Raw genomic sequence first — 21,338 nt, 5'->3', positions numbered from 1 at the left:
TGTCACAGTGCTTCCTGCCAGTTATGTGATTTGTGTGTGTATTAAAACTCTACTGGGACATAGGCCCCTATTCATATCCAATTTTTTCTTTGCTGCGCCCGATGCACTACGAGGCTATAGAAACCTCCCTTGCTTAACCCACTATACAACAGTTCATGGACTCAAGCTTAATATTATCTTTTGGCAGGGACATCAATAGTTAATGCGAGCGCGCACATTTCTTTCGCATTCATTTGAGCGCAAATACTGTTTTTTGAGCTTCATGTAATATTGTTTTTATGTTTTAATCAAAATAAGATGATAGGTAGGCCTATTATTCAGAAAATGTCTTTAGTTTTGTAATGTTTACTTGGCCTACCACAATTCTGACTTGTGTGCCGAGTCCGACACCTGGACTTCAAAAAAAGGATATTTCATCAAATGTATTTGAAATGGAAGTTGTTGAGAGAGAGTGGTGAGATAAGAGATATAAAGGAGGAGACAATGAAAGAAGGAAATCCAGACAGGGGAAATACAGGTAAGACAGGAAGCAGTGAGAGAAATGGGCAAAATGGAAAGAAGAAATCAGAAAGAGAGGGAAGTAAACAAAGGAAAGAAGGAGGAGTGAGCAAAGAATCCAGTGATGATGTCAGTCCATCCCACTCACTTCCAGTACAAAGGCAGGCAGGGACGGCCATGCCTGCATACTAACACGGTTGAGTGTACACACGGCTCTGTCTCTCTCACACACTGTCACAAGATTGTCAAACACACCGTCACAGTCTGACTGAAACTCACACCCGAGCTGCTAATGCTACCGGCAGAACAGAAGACGCAGATAAGTAAGTAGTCTCCGCCGTCTCTCTCTCTTTCTCTCTCTCTCAGCTTAACTCCTCTCTTTTCGTTTTCTCCCCATCCTTTCTCTGTTTTAAGTACAACTTTATTGTTATTCCGTCAGTTCATCCGTCTCTCACAGCCTCGTCTGTCCCGGTTCTATTGACCCTCACTAAAGACCTCTCTCAGTATTCCACACACATTCCCTTCCTTTTTCGCTCTCTTTCTCTCTTCATTTTGGACCCCTCTCCATATGTGAACAAGGACTATGGGAACCCCTACAGCTATTTGAATGTTGGCTTGGAGTCAAAACAGGACCTAGTTTTACTCCACTGTTTAATTTCTGAAAGACTTGCGATTAATCTCATTGCACATTGCGCTATCAATAATTATAAAGCAGAAACTTGTGGTCTTAGAAGGTCTTAGAAGAGACTTGCGAGTTCTCAAGAGCATCATCGTTAAACTTTGTTGGAGTGATGGTTATAATGTTGTTACACTGGACGAGAGTTAGTCAGCCTGTTGTGTCTAGACTATTTTCTAAAGCCAGTTTGAATGGGGGCCCTGTGTGTGTTAGAGGAGGTGGTTACTACCGTCTAAGCCTGTTCCAACTGCCAAAGATATATACTATCAGTCAAGTGCAGCTGCTGATAAAGTTCTAGCTGCAGTTAAGGGAGTGCACTTAAAGTTGTCGTCTAGGGATGACCTTGTTGCGATGAACTACTTTTAGTTGTATGGTACCTATGTTTGCGTGTCTTCTTTCTGATGGTATTATGTTTCTGAGAAATGGTCAGTCTTTTCTTCCTCTGCCCTCCCTTGTTGTCACCCAAGAAATACAAGTGGAAGAGTGGCTGAGCTTTTGTTTACATTGGAACATTTTCAAGCAAAACTTTTTTCTTTCTTTCTCTCTCTCCGTCTCTCTCCGTCTCTATCCGTCAGTCTCTATCCGTCAGTCTCTATCCGTCAGTCTCTATCCCTCTCTCTGTACACCTTTCTATTCTTCTCCCTCCCTCTCTTTCTGTTTATGCACACGTTGTTATTGAGGAAGGAGTGGATGCAGCACACTCTCCTATGCATTTGAATCCTCCATAAAATCCAACACACATACACTGCACACACACACAGACACACATGCACACACAGACACATACACACACATTGTGGGGCCTACACTGTGCTGGTAGACAGCCAAATGGGAATCTGATTTAAGCCGAATCGGGAGTTGGTAGATATAATGTACAGGTACTGACCTGTACTGTACATCCACACACTCTAAGTAACATTCCAACTCTGTCTGTTTCTATAGAGGCCCAGTACAATATCCCAGCATAGAGAGAGGGGCTCTTCACAATAGCAACCTTCAGACAACAGAGGGGCCATTCTTTTACCATCCTACATAGACATAGAACCACAACCTCCACACAGGAAGGAGTTCAGCACTTGGATTCTACCGAACCCACCAGAGGCAAGGCTCGAATTCCAGACTGTACCAGAACCACTAGAAGCAGGGGGAGTTCAAAGCCCTGGTTGAATCGATCTGAGTTAGCAGCAGAACTTGGTACCAACCAAAGTACCCAGGAACAGTATCGGTATGCTGGCCCAGATCCTGAAGGACATGTGGGTGGACCCGGATGTGCTGGAGGCTCTGTGCGAGGAGCAGAGGAGAACCCTGTTCCTCAAGATGAGGGAGGAACAGGTGCGCCGCTGGAGAGAGAGGGAGGAGACGGACGAGAGGGGAGCTGGCGACAAGGACCCCGCCAGGCCTGACAAAGGTATGGAAACACACACAAACAACCAGACAACCACACGCACTTACACGCACACACATATCGTGGAAAACACACAAGCGTGTGCGTAAACACGGGTGCAAACGCGCACAAATAAGTGCACCACGCATGTTTGAAGAAACAAGCGCACGCGCACACAATCGATCCTTTAAGAATGGATGTCACCGAATGCAGAAAACATCCTGTTCGGAATACAAGTGGGCATACACATGCGCACACGCATACACACCATCCTTAAAGAGTACAGAACAGGCTGTGCAGTATCCCGGAGGAACATACCTGAGTGGCACACAGCAAGTCACGCTAAGTACACATGAATCAGAGAACACTGAGACTAAGGAAAGTGTGTGTGAAGTCACACCCACTACAGTGTGTTCTGTCTTGTAAATAACATGGCATGATGTGTTCTCAGCTGGGCTGCAACAGAAAGAAAGGAACACAGAGAAAAAAGTTGGAGGAAAGAGAAAGGGGGTCATGGGTGACAGGTGAGATGAAGGTAGAGAAAGAGGGATGAAGATAAACAGTAACAAAAAAAAGATGTTTGCAGAGGTAGGGAAAGGTAGAGAGAGAGAGAGAGAGAGAGAGAGAGAGAGAGAGAGAGAGAGAGAGAGAGAGAGAGAGAGAGAGATAACGACTGAAAAGGGCCCCGTAAACAGAGACTCTTATCTACAGAACCATTGAGTGCTGAGCAAGCTCCCCAACTCTCACTGTGCACTTCTCTCTTTCTGTATCCACTCTAAAGACATCCATCTCTCTCGGTCTGTCAATCTAATAAGACAGTATGTGACCCTCCCACAGCCACACACACACCCATTTTCCATTGTCCTTCATGGTAAATTCCCTATGGTGTGTGCGTGTCTTTGTTTACAATACCCAGTTATTTTCCCGTCACCACTATGACAAACAATGTGGTACTGACTCACCTATACCACATGTCCAGGCAATGTGAACTGTCAATCAACCAGAATTGAGTAAGCCTGTGGTTCTGATGCCCTGCGCTGCTTTCGGACTCCTATCACGTTACACCCTTTTGTGTCTCCAATCTGTGCCGTGTCACCCGAGCACCGGACGAGTCATCGCTCTTTGGCGAGCTGCAAACCCGACACGCTGAACCTGTGTGTTACGCAAGACGCACCACTACTCTACTCTACTGTCTTGAGTTCTCACAGCTCTGTGGCCTAGATAGATCAGTATGCAGCAGAACAGCCACACACATACCCGCATTACATATATGTCACACGTGCAGAGACTCTGACACGCCCGCACACAAAAGAACTGTGTAATGACACGCTACTCCACCTATTATTACATGGGTGTGGTTAAAGTCAGGTGATTATAAGAGCTTATGATATGCCTAGGTCTTTGGGTTTATTACAATATTATGAAATGGCCCAGACTTCCCATAGGCATTCTCAACCAGCATTTGTTGTTTGTCATCTTATTCTAAATGTAACATTGTTTAACCACCATCACATTTAGTTATACAACCTATTAACTTAGCATAAGATCCAGTTTAAGTATAAATGTTGAACAGTTTTGTAAGACTGGACATTACAATAACTTAAAGATCAGTTTTATGTAGTACAGGGAAAAAAACATTCCTTAATTGTGAAGTCACTGCGGCCTTTCCAGGCAGAAAAGTTTAAATTGTACAACAGCACCATCTCCTGTTCTTAAGTACAACCACCACACCGTTAAATGGAAAAATCGTACCTTTATAGCATTCAAAGACTGGGTGTGAGTTTATGCTAGTGCTAGTGAAGTGTGGGTGTATGATGTCTGTGTGTGTGTGTTGTGTGTGTTCCTCAGATCCCAACAAGAGGGTGAGATGGCTCCCAGGACGGGATGGCGATGTGTGTGTGCATGTGATTGGAGAGGAGGACGACTTCAGATCCTCTAATCTCCTAAAGACCCTCCGAAACAATAGGTGGGCCTACAGACACACACACGCACACACATACACACAAACAAACACGCAAACCTAGAAAGTTATATTAGTGTTTCATCATGTTGCAGAATCCAGAGTAAAGATGGGATTCAAACTGAGATCCAGTCAATGTCACTGCTGACAAACAAAGAAATCCACCGGCCAGCGATACCGCTGCATCTCACCGTAAGTACGCATGTGTTTCGTTGTGTGTGTGGATGCTAGCAGAGAGATGGACACAAGCAAGGGGGAGACCGACATCGAAAATGAAAGAACAACTCATTCTGCCCCCTGCTGACATGCTGTCCTCCCTCCCTCCCTCCCTCCCTCCCTCTCTCTCCCTCCCCCACCCCAGGATGACTCATTGATCCGTCGCCATGGCGGCACCTCCAGGGACTCTGAGGAGGATCAGGATTCAGGCAGTGCCGAGGACGACCCTAGGGAGGACAGCAGCGACAGTGACGCGGGCGTCAACGCTGAGGACCCCAAGCACTGGGGTCTCCTCTACAGGACCCACCGCAGGGGCAGTGGCCCTCCGCCACTCAGCTGTCAGCTGTCAGTCACAGATCAGGCCCCCCCACAGGACAGAGGTGAGAGAGACAGGAGGAAGGAGAAAGCTAGAGAGAGAGAGGGCGCTATGGATGTGCAATTGCATACAAGTGTGTGTGTGTGTGTGTGTCATTTTGCTAAGTTAGTCTGTTTCGATTAAACAGTCTAAATGTCAACTCTGATCCCCTCCCCCCCAGTATTGGCACGTGGCGAGGGGCAGGAGAGCTCGGGTTACGGAGGCCGCGTGGCTCAGCTCAGGAGGGCGTTCGCCGGATCCTCCAAAAACAGTCTGCCCGTCAGCGCCAAACCGCCTGTGCCCCTGAAACCACAGCACCTGCTAGTGAAAACCAACTCCCTCCGATAGCTTAACACCAAGACTGGTCACAATGGGAAATGACTTGATTTCAATACTGCATAATGGTACATGCTTGCCTGATGAGACTCAAAATGAGACACACCTGATATGACTTGCCTTATGAAGGAACCTGACAGACAATGAATGTGTGCTTACTGTGTTCAACTGAGGTTGAGAAAGCTTGTGCCTAACCAGATTAAATGTGTTTGGTGTCACTTTTTGTAGCTTACTTTTCCATCTGAGAGTCTTATTCGAGAAGGCTAGCTTGGTCATGTGAAGACTAGTTTGGCTGTGTGATGTTGAAGACTGGGGCAAAAAGGAACTAATCTTCCTGAACTTTCCTCTTGACTCCTGAGCATGAATTAATGTCCCTGCCTCCCGCTAAGAGACGTCCTTTCCAAAGTACATGATGTTTCAATCTGCAGTCCTACTGTGGGAAATGGACATGGCGCATTGCATATACTTTATGTCTGCATAACATATTGCACATACTCTTGATATAACAGCCTAATTCATGTAAATAACTGTATAGTTTGTTCAGGTACTGTATGACTGGTGGTGAAAGAGTACCACCACCCTGGTTGTGTGCCTTATCATGACTTATGTCATGTTTGTGCCGAGGGAGCTGTGGATTTTAATGATTAAATTGTTTCTTTAACACACACCCCCTCTCATTTCAACAGTTAAATGTTACCGGTTTTATATCACTGACTGTTGGTGGTTCCTATTGTTACATTTTTGTACAGAAATCAATTCGTTTCGCTGTTTTCGTTGACAATTTCAATGTCAATAAAGGTGGCATAAAATGAAAGACCCTGTCATCTATACTGAATACCTGAAGGAAAGGAAAGGCACGGGGGACATTTTTATGTGATAATCAGAATGGTGTGAAGCATACACAGACGTCATCCAGATGAACACCCACACCTCTCTCTTTCTCCCTATGTCCTTCTCACAATCTGTCTCTCTTTCTCACACATTCACTCACACACAAACATGTTGAGCATGTATGGTGAAGTTCCTGCATTTCCTTCTCACTCACTCACTCTCTCTCTCTCTCTCTCTCTCTCTCTCTCTCTCTCTCTCTCTCTCTCTCTCTCTCTCTCTCTCTCTCTCTCTCTCTCTCTCTCTCTCTCTCTCTCTCTCTCTCTCTCTCTCTCTGTCTCTCACACATTCACTCACACACAAACACAAGTATCAATGGTGCAGTCCCTGTCTTAGTTTTTCTCAGCAGTTGTTTACATGTCAAACTCCAGGTTCCAGTTCATTAGAAATCAAATCTGTTAAACTCAGGATCAAAAGAGGGCACTGTAAACTTGATTAGGGAGGGCTTGAGACACAGACCCAGACAGAGAGAGGGTGTGTTGATAGCAGTCAGACAAGCAGGAATGATCTCAGTCTGGCTGTGAGCACAGGCCTTCCATTTCCAACAAGTCCTTGGAGTTCCACTGAAACATATTTGGGAGTCAGCCCGTTGTATGTACTTTCCATGATCAGTCACCACTGCTTTAGCACTGGAAAGTAGTCAAGCCATTACAAGGTACATGTGGTTGTTCTGTTAATGGTAGCACTAACATACAGCATCTTGTGTGGGCTACATGTATGGGAGGGGAAGGGGCAGAGACATTACATGTTTAATAATATAATTCATCACAACCACCCTGCCCTCAGTGATGTTTCTGATATCTTTAAATTTTTTCCCTTGTCCCTCAATCTGTCTCGGCTTGTTTTTTGTACACATACACACACACACACCCACACACACGCACACACACCCACCCCCCCACCACACACACACTATCTTCGTCTCCTGCTGTCTCCCCATTTCCTCTCTTCACTTGCCCCCCCCTTTCCTGGTGCCCCTTTCTGTACCCCCCACCTCCTCTCTCTCACCACTCGGTGTATTTCCTTTCCATGTTTCTCTGTCTCCTCTCCCCTTCTATGCTACCCCCCCACCCTCCCGTTTCTCTCCTGCCATCTTGCAGGCTAGTGGAGCCAGACTCTGCAGGCGTTCAGGGAGCAGCAGACCTCGCGGGCAGCGGGTGACACAGATTTCCGGGGGAAGGGGGATTAATCTCAAAATCACTAGAAAGGCACTAGGGGAAGCCGCAGATCCAGGAATTTAAAATCTCTTTGTCTGCAAGAGAAGGAAATAATGGACTCTGTACAATTCAGTATGTTTCTCATTCAGATGAAAATTATAATAGTATGCTTGGTGCCTTTTTTTTTCCTGTATTCGGTATTTGGTCGGTCATCTGTAAGCTGTGTGGAGCATAAGCGCAGGCGCACACACACACACACACACACAACCTCTCTGTGATCCCCTTGACTGAAGGCACACAGGAAGTGCAGCCATGGCCCAATTATAGCGTGACACCTCGCCCTGCCGTTTCCATGGTAACGCTATCCCCCCTGTCCCCTGGAGCGAGCCACGGAGGAATAAGGTCTTATCATATCCACCATCGTCACGGCAACCTCCACCCCCCCCGGCCTATATGAGTCCGGTGGTGTTTGTGTTCATACTATAGGCTGCTCTGCGTGAATAAGACAATATGTACAGTATGTGTCTCTGCATATACTTGTTGTGAATGAGTGGGACGTCTCAAGCATATGAATGAAAGAATATAATGTGTGTGAGCATATGCGGATGAGTGCATTCATTCCAAGACCGGATGTAACCTACCAAACCCATGCGGACATACATGTATGCACACACACACACATGCACACTTCTGAAAGAAAGTGGAAAGATTGTTCAACCTCCAGTAAAAAAATACTCCACAAAATACTCCAGCTATTTATTTTCTTTTAATAAGAAGGCAAACAGATGCAGTATGTAAGAAATGTACATTGTATGTGTTCTCATTCAGACATTATTGAGATGTATATAAAAATTATTATCATTATTCACATGACGACAGACTAGAAGCAACAACTTGTCTGAAAATCCCAAAAGGCTTTACACAATAGCACCCAGAATGGAATACAGACTTGAACTGAATAGTTTTCAGGACATACACAGCAGGCTACCATATCCTTTTGTTAGCTCAAAAGATCACAAATGCTGTATTGTACATTGCCATACCCTTTGTTCTTCGTGGAGTACTTTGATTGTCAGAAGTATTGAATTACATGCTGTTTAGGTGGTCCATATCTCCAGTGGGCCTACGCATGACGCCTGTGGTGCAGTCTGAACCTCTCGCCTCCAGCCCTGTGACTGGCTTCCTCTTGAGCTCTTCACACTTCCTGTATTTACAGATCTGATGGCCGGTCTTGCGGTTGCGACAGCTGTTACACTGTTCACAGTTTGTCCTGCGTCTACATGGCACGCACTCGCCGCAACGTTTCCTTTTCCTCCTTCCGGCTCCGCCCCCGGGGGACGAGCTCTCGCCCTGTGACCCGTCCATGCCCTCTCGTCCCCTGGACACGCCCCGTGCAGCTACACCGCCACCTCCCCCCATCAGGAACCCCGCCCCCGCTGTCAGAGGAAGGAGTCCAGGGTTTAAGGGGAACCAGGCCCCGAGCAGGGGAAGGAAGTCAGTCACGCAGCCCACAGAGTCCTCCTCAGTCCCGGACCCGCCCTCCCCGTCTCCGGTTGCCTCCCTGGCCCCCAGCCCCAGATGACTCTGCTCCGTGGCGGGGGTCAGCGTCAACATGCCTGCCCGCATCAGCAGCTCTGCGGCATGGGCCAGGTGAAGTCCACTGGGGGACTCCCAGAGATCTGTGCGGCAGGGGGCCCGGCGGGGTTTGGTGTGCCCAGGCTGGGTGACCATGTGCTGGGCTGCGGTGGGGTGGAGAAGGTCCCGGACATCCAAGTCTCTGGAGGTGTGGTGGGTCAGTCTGGAGGTGCTACTGGAGATGTACTGGGAGAGAGTGTAGGGGTGAGTGCTCTGCTTAAGGCTCCTCCTGAGGGGCTCACTGAGGATCCTGCTGCTGCTCCTCTGCTGTTCTGGGGAAGATGGGCCAGTGAGGTCCAGGGCAGCGGACATGTTGCGTGTGTATCTGTGTGTATCTGTGTTTGTGTGAGCGCAGGAGGGAATTTAGACCAATCTGGGAGTGACAACGGTCTTGCTGTCAGCTTGGCCAATGACAAAGCTTTATTTTCCCATCCTCTGCTACCTTTGTAATTGTACCCTGTGGAGCTGAACGCTGAGATGGACGGACCGAAGGGTAACAGAGATGGACAGACAGAAAATGAAAAGACAAAGGATGAGTGAAAGCAGGCAGTGACAATATTGTCAGAGAACCATAACAATTTAGTGCAAGATAAACCACATTGAAACAGCCTCCTCTAAACTGGAAATTGTCACCTTTATGTAAAATAATTCCAAAATGTACTGATAAAATCTAGTCTGATTTCATCTAGTTTTGCACATGAGGCTCTATGACTGATATGGAAGTGTCGTTGTCTCTTTAAGAACTCCATGGGATTTTATCAATGCAATCAATAACCATGCAACAACAATATGCAAACATATGCGCATATGCGCAGGTCAAATTTGAAGCGCGCTTTTCAAATACATTTTGACGACTGATGTTGTGTCTTCAAGGCATACTGCCAAAACTACAAATGCAAAAACCATTGCGAAAAAACATGTACTGTGAAATCCTACCTTTTGTCTGGACTCGGTGACGCGCAGCGATGCGGTCCGTGACAAAAAAGACGTTCTATTCTCTTTCACTATATGTTCACTATTATTTAAAATAACACATCAACAAGTAAATACGGGGCCTTCGAATACTAATGTCTCAAAATAGCCTGTAAATATTCCCCACAGCATAGACTAATAATCTTCTCAGCATACCGAGATTCTCACACCTACGAACGCGATGACGAACTGGCCAAAGACCCTCTGTCCGAGTGGTCTCTGCGGTGCTGCGTGCCGCGCGTAACAGTAATTAGGAAACGGACAAAAACATATGGACCGATCGAAAGTCCTTCGACCAGCCTCGACTCACATCGAAGAAAACAGAACCGTTATGTATTCGACCGATTTTGTCGTACGGTATAGGCTATGAACCTCCCAAATGTCCCGATTCCATTCCACCTCTCCGTCCCCGCTGTTTCCCGAGAGAGGAACATGCAAACACACCTCACCGAATTTGGGGGCGTCGCTTAAAATACGAAGTGGACTTTCTGTTGTGAATGTACACCAATTGCACATCCATCATCCAAGAATATTTTTAGGACAGTGTTGGATAGCCATAAGCAGATGCCGTAGGTAAGAAAACGGAGCACAGTCTATTAGGGATAGTGCCACTTCCAAGACGTTGCCGTATAGCACTAACGTTCCTCATTATTAAAAGGAAAAATATAAATAAATAGCAGGTTAAATCTGACTACATCCAAAATATTGGCTCTTATCCTGGAGACGATTAAATCAAACAATACATGGAAAGAGTATTTGAGATTAAGAGGACTTCGTCTGAGTTTGAGAGCCAGTCTGGTCTGATTATGTTGGGTTGGTTGGTGTTTATGGGATGTCAGGAGAGACTGAGCACAAAGTTGTGTCCTTTTGAAGATAACCTACTGCACCACCACGTCTGTCTGGTCATTGCTCCACAGGGCAGTGTATTCCACTCCACCTCTTGTGAGGCTCCTGCCTGTTTGGCACGCAGCCAGATTAGCTGTGCGTGCGTGTGAGAGGACCATTGGTGTGGTCCACAGCACAGAGGGAGCTGTCCTTATATTTTTCAGTAATGTGTGGAGCGTTACTGGCACTCCGTGGCTGGCTTCGGTACTGCAAAGGGAACAATTCCATGCACCTAATTTTACCAAGATTCGTGCATTTCTGGGTATTAAAAACATGGAATTGGTGTCGGAGCAAATGCCTTAACTACTCTTATTACTTCAAATCTAGTGAACACTGAAGACGGAAGTGGGGTGGACCCATGCACTGTCACCACAAAATCACCACAACACAGGTAATTCACACCATAACATTTAAGACAACATTTATGCATAACTCTCAATGGTCATATTCAGTAGAAAGTTCCACTGAGATGGGCAATGAAAATATATATTTTATGAGTTACTTTTACATGACAACTGACAATATGGCGTAAAGCAGAAACATAAATGCTGTCTTGTCACAAAGTAAATATATTCTACTGCACTTCCAGATATCTCCTATCAGTTTGCACATTGCTATTTTAAGTTTGAAAGAAGCACCCATTTAGCTGTTCTAAGTGCAAAAGGTCACACAGTGTAACATAGGTCACACAGTGTAACATAGGTGCGGTTCTAGACAGTCTGTTGATGGGTGTGAACTCTGGGCTGTAATCAAGGCTGTCATAGCACCAGTCATGTTCTTCTCAGGAGACATTCTGAGCTGAGAATGACTCAGATCTCTGTTTATCACAGATCACACATCTCCAGAAAATTCAGGTTGGGGTCAAATCCATTTCAATCTAAACCATACATAATATTCTTTCTTTAGTGCAAGGCACAAATGTTACCTTTATTCAAATAATCTTTACCGTGAGTGCAGCTTTCTGACTAAAGCTAGTTAGGTTATATTTTCGAACAGAAATAGAAATGCATCTCGACCCAACTGAAAACGTCCATTTGTTGTTATGGTTATTTTGACGGTGGTCTTGACATGGACTCATTTAGCTGAATGTTATTAAATCGAGGTGTTGAATCATGGGTAGAACATCGGCTGGCCAGACAGGTGACGTGCTGGCGGACAGAGAAAGGTCCTCCTGATTTGTCAGTCGGGTCAGGCATCCCTTTTCTTGATGATGAGAGGTCCCACGTTGTCGCCGGTCTCGTCGTTATGCTTGGAGTGGGCGCCATCACAGTAGGGAAACTAGGGATGCAGAGGAGGCAAAAAACATCTGAAAATGTTGTCTGTAATTTGTGTACGTCCTCAGATGGCTGAGTGGTTAGGGAGTCGGGCTATTAATCAGAAGGCTGTTGGTTAGACTCCTGGCCGTGCCAAATGACGTTGTGTCCTTGGGCAAGGCACTTCACCCTACTTGCCTCGGGGACAATGTCCCTGTACTCACTGTAAGTCGCTCTGGATAAGAGCGTCTGCTAAATGACTGAATGTAAATAATGTATGTTGATCTCTCTGGTCTCTGGTGCGAGATTTCGGCTCTACTGTCTTGACCTCTGCTTGACAAGTATGTTGGCCTTATCATGGTGTGCATTGGCGTAGAAACCGGGGGGACAGGGGGGGGGGGACATGTCCCCCTCAATATTGGAAAATGTTGCATGTGTCCCACCCAAAAATTAGCATATACCGCAGGGACAAAAACTGTACATTTGTAACTTTTATTTTGAAAGCATGACAAAGAAGATATCGGGTCAATATGTCCCCCGCAATGTCAAAGTCAATCCTACGCCCTTGGTCGTGTAAAATCCCTTTTTGTTTGAAGCTTATGGGGACCTCAAGCCTTATAACACAGTACACAACCAATGTTACACAGGCTGTACCACACCATTGCAATTGCATTTATAACACTGTATATTATATAATCAATACATAATATATAATTGCAAAAAGCACAAACAACAGTGAGTAAAAAAAAGAATGAATGATTATATTGAGAATGATGCCTGCCTCACTTTTTTGGACTTCCAGCATCGACAGTAGACAGCTTTGTTTCCTATGTCCTCCATGTCGAAGCTGTCCACCACCTTGGGCCGGTCCTTACTGATGCAGGCGTTCACTCGGCCCTTCTTGCAGCTGCGCCTGCTCATGTACCTGCTCACCAGGTAGCCTCCCAGGGCTGCTGCCACCGCCACAGGCATCAGGATAGTCAGCTGGTCTGGCCACATAGATGAGGAAACACCATGCCATCACATCAAATGGTACACATGGCACATGCATATATGCCATAGACAGTAAGCAACAAAGGAAGAAAATGACTGAATAGAATTCCATTGACACAAGATATGACTAACCCTGACCTTCATATTTTGACTACATTAGCAGGGAAGACTACAGGCCTGTTTCAACCTAACTTTGCCTCAAGACACACTTGGCCTTTAATCCAGATCAATGACATGGTCTGACATGTGTAATATAGATCACGTGTGAAAGACTAATCTCTCCTCTTTATCCATGAAAATATGGCCAACGATTCAGAATAGCAGATGGCTTAATCAAATCAAATCAAATTTATTTGTATAGCCCTTTTTACACGCAAGCATGTCACAGAGGGCTTACCAGAGTTTCACACAATTAAAGTAGTAGGTGTCTATCATCGCCAGGTATCCAAATTAGCCTGTTAGAATTCAAAAGTGCCTGTACACAGTAGGATACTGACCCCGGCAGCAGGAACTTCCTGCAGACCCGAGTCTGACCCCAGATAACCTCCTGTGAAACCCGAACAACTGCAGGTCTGCGCCTCAGCCTGGTTCACAGCACTTCAACGCAGTTTTGAATGACGAATCCTCAACAAGAACATCTAGCTTGCTATTTTTACGCTATCATAGTCTATAGTCTACATCCTCAGACAAATGCTTTTTTTTTTTTTTTTTAGCTGTGATTTATTGCCTGGCACAACTTACCAATTGAGGCAAAATAGGTGACCTAATAACTACGTCTTAACAAATATCTTGAAGGGTAGATAAAGAGATCTTAAAAGTAGCAATGAACAACTTTTCCAAGTGGAACGTTGGCACGGCTACTGTGAGCAAATACCAATTTACGCGCGACCACAAGCGGTGCCAAACGCAATATGGTACGTTCCTAAGATGTGAAAACAATCGGGCTTGTCAAGGATTTTCTGCAGAGTAAATAGAGTAGGCTACAGACTACATCGGCTTAGCCTAAAGTATGACCAGCTAAGCCACCTGACACGGGTGTCGCCAGTACACCTGCGTTTGATCGCTTGTTTGTCCCATAGAGAACACTGAAATGTTTTTTAATCAAACATATTTTTCAAACGTGCAGTCGACCATCTGTTCGGAAAATTGTTTATAAACACTGCAAGTGATTAACAATTTTATCTTCCAATGTTGGCTATATCAAAACTGTTATTATGTATCAGAACGGCAACATGATAATATAATTGAAATAAACAGCCTTCAACAGTCTTGAACCAGACTACACAGTGCAGGTTAATTAAATGTTGATAGTGGTTAGTGTTAATTATTTACTGCGTGACTCATACACAGTAGGTTACTGCTACTCCGGGAATCGGGTATCCTAAAACCTAATTAATTTCAACCTACCTTTAGATATCCGGAATTCAGGGCAGAATGCAGGCATTTGCAACATAGGCAGTGCTATTAAAGTTGGACTTGTCATCTTGACCTGGTTAGTTAAATGTTTTGGGTTTTCTAATAGCCTGCCTATCTCTCTAATAAGGTCAACCCGTTACACTTCTATTCTATGCCTTCTGTCAACTGACAACCTGAGGAAGCCAGAAGAAGGCGACGTCACGGATAAGTTAACCAATAGGACTCAGCACTACGTAGTCAATACTTTTCTGATGAAAACTAATGCTCTGGTGAGAATTGGTCAAGATAAAAAAAATTAGGATAATAAAAAAACTTCTGTAAGTCAGTAACTTAATTAGAAAACAAATAGAAGCACCGTTCTTTACTTAGTTTTGCATTGCAATTGTGTCCTTGGGCGGTATAGGCTAATGTGCTGCAATGTCGTCTTTGATGTTTTAAGGCCAAACCATTTATTTTACATCGGCTGACATCGAACCACACTTATTTGACCTGATTCAATAGTAAGTTACCTGATCAGCCAGCTAATTATTTGAATCAGGGGTGCTAGATTAGTGTTGGAGTCACTGCACCAACCTCTCAAATTAAATACCTATTGAGGTATCAATAGGTTTTTCAATAGGTTCAACCCTGAAAGAAGACTGGCATATTTGCCTGGTTTCAATATTTTCTTTTGAGAAGAATTTGTATTTCTGAGCTTAAAGACATTCTGCAACTATTTGTCAAGGTGTACTGAGCTTAAGCTTCTAGCAAAATCAAAGAGGGAGTCAGGTGGCTGAGCGGTTAGAGAATCTGGCTAGTAATCAGAAGGTTGCCGGTTCGATTCCCGGCCGTGCAAAATGACGTTGTGTCCTTGGGCAAGACACTTCACCCTACTTGCCTCGGGGGAATGGCCCTGTACTTACTGTAAGTCGCTCTGGATAAGAGTGTCTGCTAAATGACTAAATGTAAGGAATGTGTGCACATCTCAACGTCATAGAATACAGAAATCTCTATAAAACCATTCCTCAACTTGCTGTCAAGGCTTTCTGAAAATGTACCCGTCTTGAAAGATGGACAATACAATGTCCAAGATCATGAACACAATAGTTTGGATCCTCCCAGGAACCAAGTGTTACATGCTGGGAAAATCAACTGTGGACGCTGGGGTCATGGTTTTTATTACACAGTTTAATCAACACACAAAGCTCAACGAGCCTCTCGGGTAATTCAATATACAGAGTTTGTGTGAGGAGCATGTGTCCCTCGCACCCAGAGCCCAAGCCAGTCCCACAGCCTTGCAGATGTTAGCCTCTAATTCAACAATAGCAAAAAAATCAAATAAAAAAATTAAGAAAACAAAAAAAACTAGAGTTATAGGGAAAACATAATGAAACACAGGTTCAACTAAGAATGTTTACTTAAATACCTGGTCCAGAACCTCCCGTTTGTAACAAAGGTGGTGTTGGTGGTGAAAAAAAGGGCATTGTGTGTGTGTGTGTGCGATCTCTCACACCAGAGAGTAATGTGGCGACAATAGAGGGGATGAGAGGATCACTTCATGTCCTTTCATAGAATCTGAGAGCACACCAAAAGGCCATACCATTTATTTTAATTTTTTTAATGCATCTTTCATTTATAACCTGCTATGATTTTAAAAGAATTCCTTGTACAAAAGTGCCCTCGACACAATGTGAGGTGGCCTTCCTGAAATCACCTGAACACCTCCAAAAACCAAACAGAGACAGGGATGAGGGGGTGGTGAGTGTACAAACCCCCAGTCAGGTCCCCATGCCCACCCACCCGGTGCCACCCCAACCCCATTTCCCACCCTCCCTCCCAGACAAAAGAAAAATACGGTCCCCATGTCTAACAAATGATAAGGAATGCTTTTAGAGTCATAAACACTTAGAGTGAGTGAGGATGCAGGTAGGCAGGCCCATGTGAGGAGGGGGAGGAGCCTACCACCCTACAAAGTGGTCGAGAGCAGGAGAAGGAGGAGAGTGGATGGGAGGAGGAAGAGGAGAGAGGGCTATGTTTGCAGTTTGAGAATATGTACACCATGGCAGCCTGGTTCAGGGGAGGAGGAAGGGAGAAAGTAGGGAATTTAATCGGTGCTCTGGTAAAGGGGAGGGGTGGCTCAAAGTAAGCACTCCAATGGAAACCAACAAAGATCTTTCGTTTTCGTTGTTATTTTTTCTTTTCTTCCGAAGCTTCCCCTAACCTTACATGTTGAGGTGGTTTGCGATGACTCTGCCCCAACACTACATTGCATACTTTTGTGTCCATTCTCGAGCTATTCTGTTGTACCTGGAAGTAAAGAGAAGAGGGAGTCAGTCTTTTTGCTCATTTACAGAGGACATTTCATCACCAAGTCAAAGTTTCTAATGACAAAATCTAGTGTTACAGACCAGGGTTCAAATACACCTGCAAACACTTAAATGTACAACTGATTTACACTCTTGTGTAACAGCTGTGACACCTAAGCTCACGCTCATAATGTAGATCAAACAAACCATAGGTGTCTCAAACAGTTCCCCACCCCGTAATGTATTACAGACATACTACCCACAACTCTCTACTGTCTGAAGGGGCTGGATTGACCCTTGGATGTGAGAGGCTCAGTCCAGCCACTCAGATACTCACTTTTCCCTGTCCGTCTTGTAAATGCGGGCGATCTCAGGTACTAAGGGGTCATCCGGGTTTGGGTCGCACAGCAGAGAGCAGATAGACAGGAGAACTGAGAAAGAGGACCAGGTCTAGTTTTACTAGGGGGAACCTTTGCTCAGAACCACATACAACAAGCTACTTTTAGTACTGATTCTAAACCGAGGAACAGATTAACCATAGACTATGTAAATACATATACAATAACTCCTAATAACTCCTATACGATATGGTTAGACTCTTTGGTCTGCCAATTTGAGTGAAGAAGCACGCTATACGTGCACACCAGAGGAAGCACCCGACTTTCTCATTCTAGGAGGGTGTTCCCCTTATCGTTGTCTGCCTTCCGTAACTCCCCTTTATGACAGAGGCAGGAGGGAACAGGAGGCAGGAGGGAACAGGAGGCAGGAGGGAACAGGAGGCAGGGCAACAGTCCAATGCATATATAAAGGTGCAAGCACAGACAGAGGCAAGGCGAGTGACTAGCTGGAATGAAACACAGATCCATACTAGAGCGCTTTCATATCCTCTTCCTACCACACATCGTGAATCACTGATGTAAAGCAGTGTGTGGAGATATACCATGGCCTCAACTGCCTTAGTGGTTGGTGTAAATGAAATTGCTAGCCAATCTCCTTCATTTTGCATGTTATACCTAAAAGCGTGAGTAGGCGATCAAAAGGTGCGATCTACAGCTGTGCGTACCTTTGGAGATGGTGAGAGCAGGAGACCACTGTGATCGCAGGATGTCGAGGCAGATGCTGCCGTTGCTGTTGATATTTGGGTGGTAGATTCTTGTGGTAAACGCGACCTGACAAGAGAGCACGAAGGGAGAGAGAGAGAGAGAGAGAGAGAGAGAGAGAGAGAGAGAGAGAGAGAGAGAGAGAGAGAGTGAGAGAGAGAGAGTGAGTGGGGGAGCATGAGAAAATGAAACACAAAATCAGGAAGGGGAAATTTGGGTCAAATGTGGTTGCGTACACAAAAATCATCTTCATGTAATAGTGACAGTGTGCGTTAAATAGATAAATAGACAATGTTGCACCATCAACAGAGAGACACATCAGATTGACAAATACACAGCATGTTTTTTCTGTTTTTGAGCATACATGCAGCACATGCACCTGCGTAAGCACATGCAGTCTCACCTTTGGCGGTTTGAAGGGGTAGTCTGTGGGAAAGTGAATCGTCAGGAAAAATACCCCACCCTGGTATGGACTGTCATTCTGCAAGGAAAAGAAAAAAGTATTAACATAAAAGTGCTTTATGTAAATAAAATTAAAAAAACTCCTCTGGGCTGTGTGAGAGATGGCACTGTTATTCTGAAGCTGTCAAACTTACCGGCCCCATTATTGTGGCTTGCCAGTGAAACACTGAGAAAAAGAGAAAGAAAGAGAGTCAGACAATCTGCAGGAAGAGTGGGCATGTAACCTGCACTTGTACATCTTAATTGGCCATGTCAGAAGCATTTAGACCTATCTATTATAAAAACAGATAGACCTTGACAGGTATATCAGTGGTAGTCGGGGCAACTAAGCAAATGGGCATTGAATTTAAGCAAATAATACTGACATCATTACAAAAATTACAAGGGCCTTTTCCTATTACCCTGTTTAAGGATCTGAGAGAGGTTCCTCCGAATAACAGAATCTCAGATCCATATTTTGAGGTTAAAGACTGTAATGGTGAGCCCACAGTCCTTTGGCCTGCTGTGTCTCTGTCACAAGATGTCATCCATTAAAGTCACCTGGCAACTTAGTTCCTGCTACATATTGGACATCATCTCTTATTTGGTAACAACAATCCATAATCAATTAATCATTGCAATGATGACTTAATTTCCTCCCACTGATTGGTGGAGTGTCAGTGTGGTGTCATTAACAAGTTAAAAGTCAATAACCCCATTGCTTTGATATTGCAAGATAAAAAAAACCACTGTGGTCAGGTACTAAGAAATACTTGTTTCATGCATTAAATTCATGATCTATCATTTCTAATAGTGGTTGGCTAGGGCAGCAGGGAAGTGATGAAGATATACACAGTGGGGGGAAAAATACAGTACACTTGGTTTTGTAGGTGAGGTAACATAGGTGAGGCAATTAGTGGGAGAACAAGAACTTTCTTGTTCTGTGGAGAACAAGAACTTTCTTGTTCTGATTAACTATGATGACTATGTATTATTAGATTAGAGAAGGACTGATACTTCATAATCTTCGGAGAGCTTTAGACAGAAGTAGTCTAATATCTCATAAAATCTATTTCCATTAAGTCACAAAATAGAATGTACTAAATTCACAGTAACTCATGATGAATAACATTTTAATGTCTTCTCTGCCTGAAGGTTATAAGCATAAACTGAGCTATATTAATAGTTTATTATGGTTATTAACTAACAACTGGCACTAGTGGTTATGGTTAACAAACTTACTGTCATCCCCTACTGGTCCTGCGGAACACTGGGCTGGAGGGTCCCGTGCCAAGTCATTCAACTCCTGGAAGGACAGAAAAGACAACATTTGTTTTCCACTCTGGTAATACCTAATTATTACAGAAGTGTGGAATGATTGGGAAGAAACACAGTTCATGAACAATGACTGGCACAAAACAACGTATTATAGGCAGTAGGCACCCACATCGTAGGTACATGACTTCTGTCATGTAAAGAAGTTACAGGACCACTGTTGCTGCACTGAAACTCAAACGTGAACATGAACTTTCAGGTCAGAATTTACTTTCACATACAGTAGGCAAGCATTTAACCCCTATGATTATCACAACCAAATTTTCACTGAATTATCCAAATACTGTTCTCCCAAAATCAAAGCTTGGATAGTTTAGGTGGAAGTATTGGGCCTAAATTCAACAAGCGCTATACAGTATGGTTGCAAATGCAGGTGTTTGGTTTTCGTTCCCCTGCTACCACACACTGGTTGCTTACAAAGTTCCAGTGATGGTTTGACATTTCTATCCAGATACTACCTAATGTTAAATTTGGAAAGCCACACAACTTGAATAAGCAAGTTAGCTAGCTTAGCTACAGTAGTTATACAGTAACTGTTTGTAATTGTAGCTAGTGCTTGTTACTGTAACTGCCATAAACCTGTCAGCGACAGCGTCGCATAACTGTTTGAACTGGATACCTAGCTAGCACTAGCTGGCTAGACAAAAACGCTCTCGGGGTCCTAGTTTTGAAACTAATCCGTCAAAACAGGGATGGGTATAAGGCTAGCATAGCCAGCTACATATCTTGTCTATCGAATACCGATATTCGCTGGCTTCAGCGCATCGGGATTGAGAACCGTTAGCTTGCTGGCTAGCAACGTCATTGCCATTTGTCGCTAGAGCTTGTTAGCTGGCGCGAGGCCCTTTCGATACATAACGAGGGTTAGCTGGGATTGTGCATTTCCTTCGATTGATATCTTTTTTGTTGTTTTTGCAGAACGCACTTATTCAAGTTAACACTTAAAATGTGGCTGGCTTGTTGTGTAGGCAGTTAGCTACTGCGGGGGCCCTGTATGGTTAGCGGCTGACCGAACAAGGCGCATTGCTTCACGGCACTGGCAGACACTTCAGTTGCTAGTACAAGCTAATAATGTAGCGATAGCTGCCTGGAACGGATATAACGGCTTGGTTACCATATTGCTAGAAACAAACTGGATATTTAATTCACGATATCTACAACATTGTCCATGAAACGTCTCTAATTATGAAGAAAATAAAAAGGACTAGGTTGTTTACTCAAACCGCGAAACTGTGGGCCTCGTCGCTGACTTCCTTCTCTTACCTTGTGAATTCTTTTCAGAGCCATTGTTGTGCTAGTAGCGCTGCTGTCACCGAAAACGTGTTATATTCGATTGAAATTTCAGTTGATAGCTATATCCGAGGGGCAATACTTCGTACTATATATCAACCAACACCTTTATTCAATATGGATATTACTGATCACTCTAAGAAAAGGTTGCCGATCTAATTTTAAGGCGAAACTGAAAGATACAAGGGGGTAGAACCGCGGTCCTTCCTCCTGCTGCAGCGGCTACCAAACCACTCATTCAGCACTGATCGTAGAAACCCTTC

The 21,338-nt window shown here is 44.5% G+C and overlaps 4 protein-coding genes across 4 annotated transcripts; 1 reads left to right on the top strand and 3 right to left on the bottom strand.

Annotated features, from left to right (window-relative positions):
• The first annotated feature begins 647 nt into the window (after positions 1–647).
• zgc:92242 (uncharacterized protein LOC436899 homolog) lies at positions 648–6,233 on the top strand. Its single transcript, XM_062476548.1, has 6 exons — positions 648–821; positions 2,117–2,582; positions 4,407–4,524; positions 4,614–4,710; positions 4,880–5,114; positions 5,271–6,233. The coding sequence occupies exons 2-6, from the start codon at positions 2,402–2,404 to the stop codon at positions 5,435–5,437; spliced, it is 798 nt and encodes a 265-aa protein (XP_062332532.1). The 5' UTR covers positions 648–821; positions 2,117–2,401; the 3' UTR covers positions 5,438–6,233.
• Positions 6,234–8,217: 1,984 nt separating this feature from the next.
• On the bottom strand, positions 8,218–10,670 carry cxxc5b (CXXC finger protein 5b). The gene is made up of 2 exons (XM_062476946.1): positions 10,042–10,670; positions 8,218–9,577 (listed from the first exon to the last, which is right to left on the bottom strand). The coding sequence occupies exon 2, from the start codon at positions 9,415–9,417 to the stop codon at positions 8,557–8,559; it is 861 nt and encodes a 286-aa protein (XP_062332930.1). The 5' UTR covers positions 9,418–9,577; positions 10,042–10,670; the 3' UTR covers positions 8,218–8,556.
• Positions 10,671–11,936: 1,266 nt separating this feature from the next.
• On the bottom strand, positions 11,937–14,880 carry zgc:110843 (uncharacterized protein LOC541492 homolog). The gene is made up of 3 exons (XM_062476388.1): positions 14,616–14,880; positions 13,002–13,204; positions 11,937–12,240 (listed from the first exon to the last, which is right to left on the bottom strand). Exons 1-3 carry the CDS (start codon positions 14,689–14,691, stop codon positions 12,151–12,153), a joined length of 369 nt encoding a protein of 122 aa, XP_062332372.1. The 5' UTR covers positions 14,692–14,880; the 3' UTR covers positions 11,937–12,150.
• Positions 14,881–15,756: 876 nt separating this feature from the next.
• Positions 15,757–21,338, bottom strand: ube2d2 (ubiquitin-conjugating enzyme E2D 2 (UBC4/5 homolog, yeast)). The gene is made up of 7 exons (XM_062476166.1): positions 21,049–21,338; positions 19,693–19,756; positions 18,606–18,637; positions 18,413–18,490; positions 17,973–18,078; positions 17,247–17,340; positions 15,757–16,910 (listed from the first exon to the last, which is right to left on the bottom strand). The coding sequence occupies exons 1-7, from the start codon at positions 21,070–21,072 to the stop codon at positions 16,865–16,867; spliced, it is 444 nt and encodes a 147-aa protein (XP_062332150.1). The 5' UTR covers positions 21,073–21,338; the 3' UTR covers positions 15,757–16,864.

Source organism: Osmerus eperlanus, chromosome 13, assembly GCF_963692335.1.
Source record: "Osmerus eperlanus chromosome 13, fOsmEpe2.1, whole genome shotgun sequence".
In the NCBI taxonomy this organism is placed as follows: Eukaryota; Metazoa; Chordata; class Actinopteri; order Osmeriformes; family Osmeridae; genus Osmerus; species Osmerus eperlanus.
This window is presented reverse-complemented; position numbering and strand designations above follow the sequence as displayed.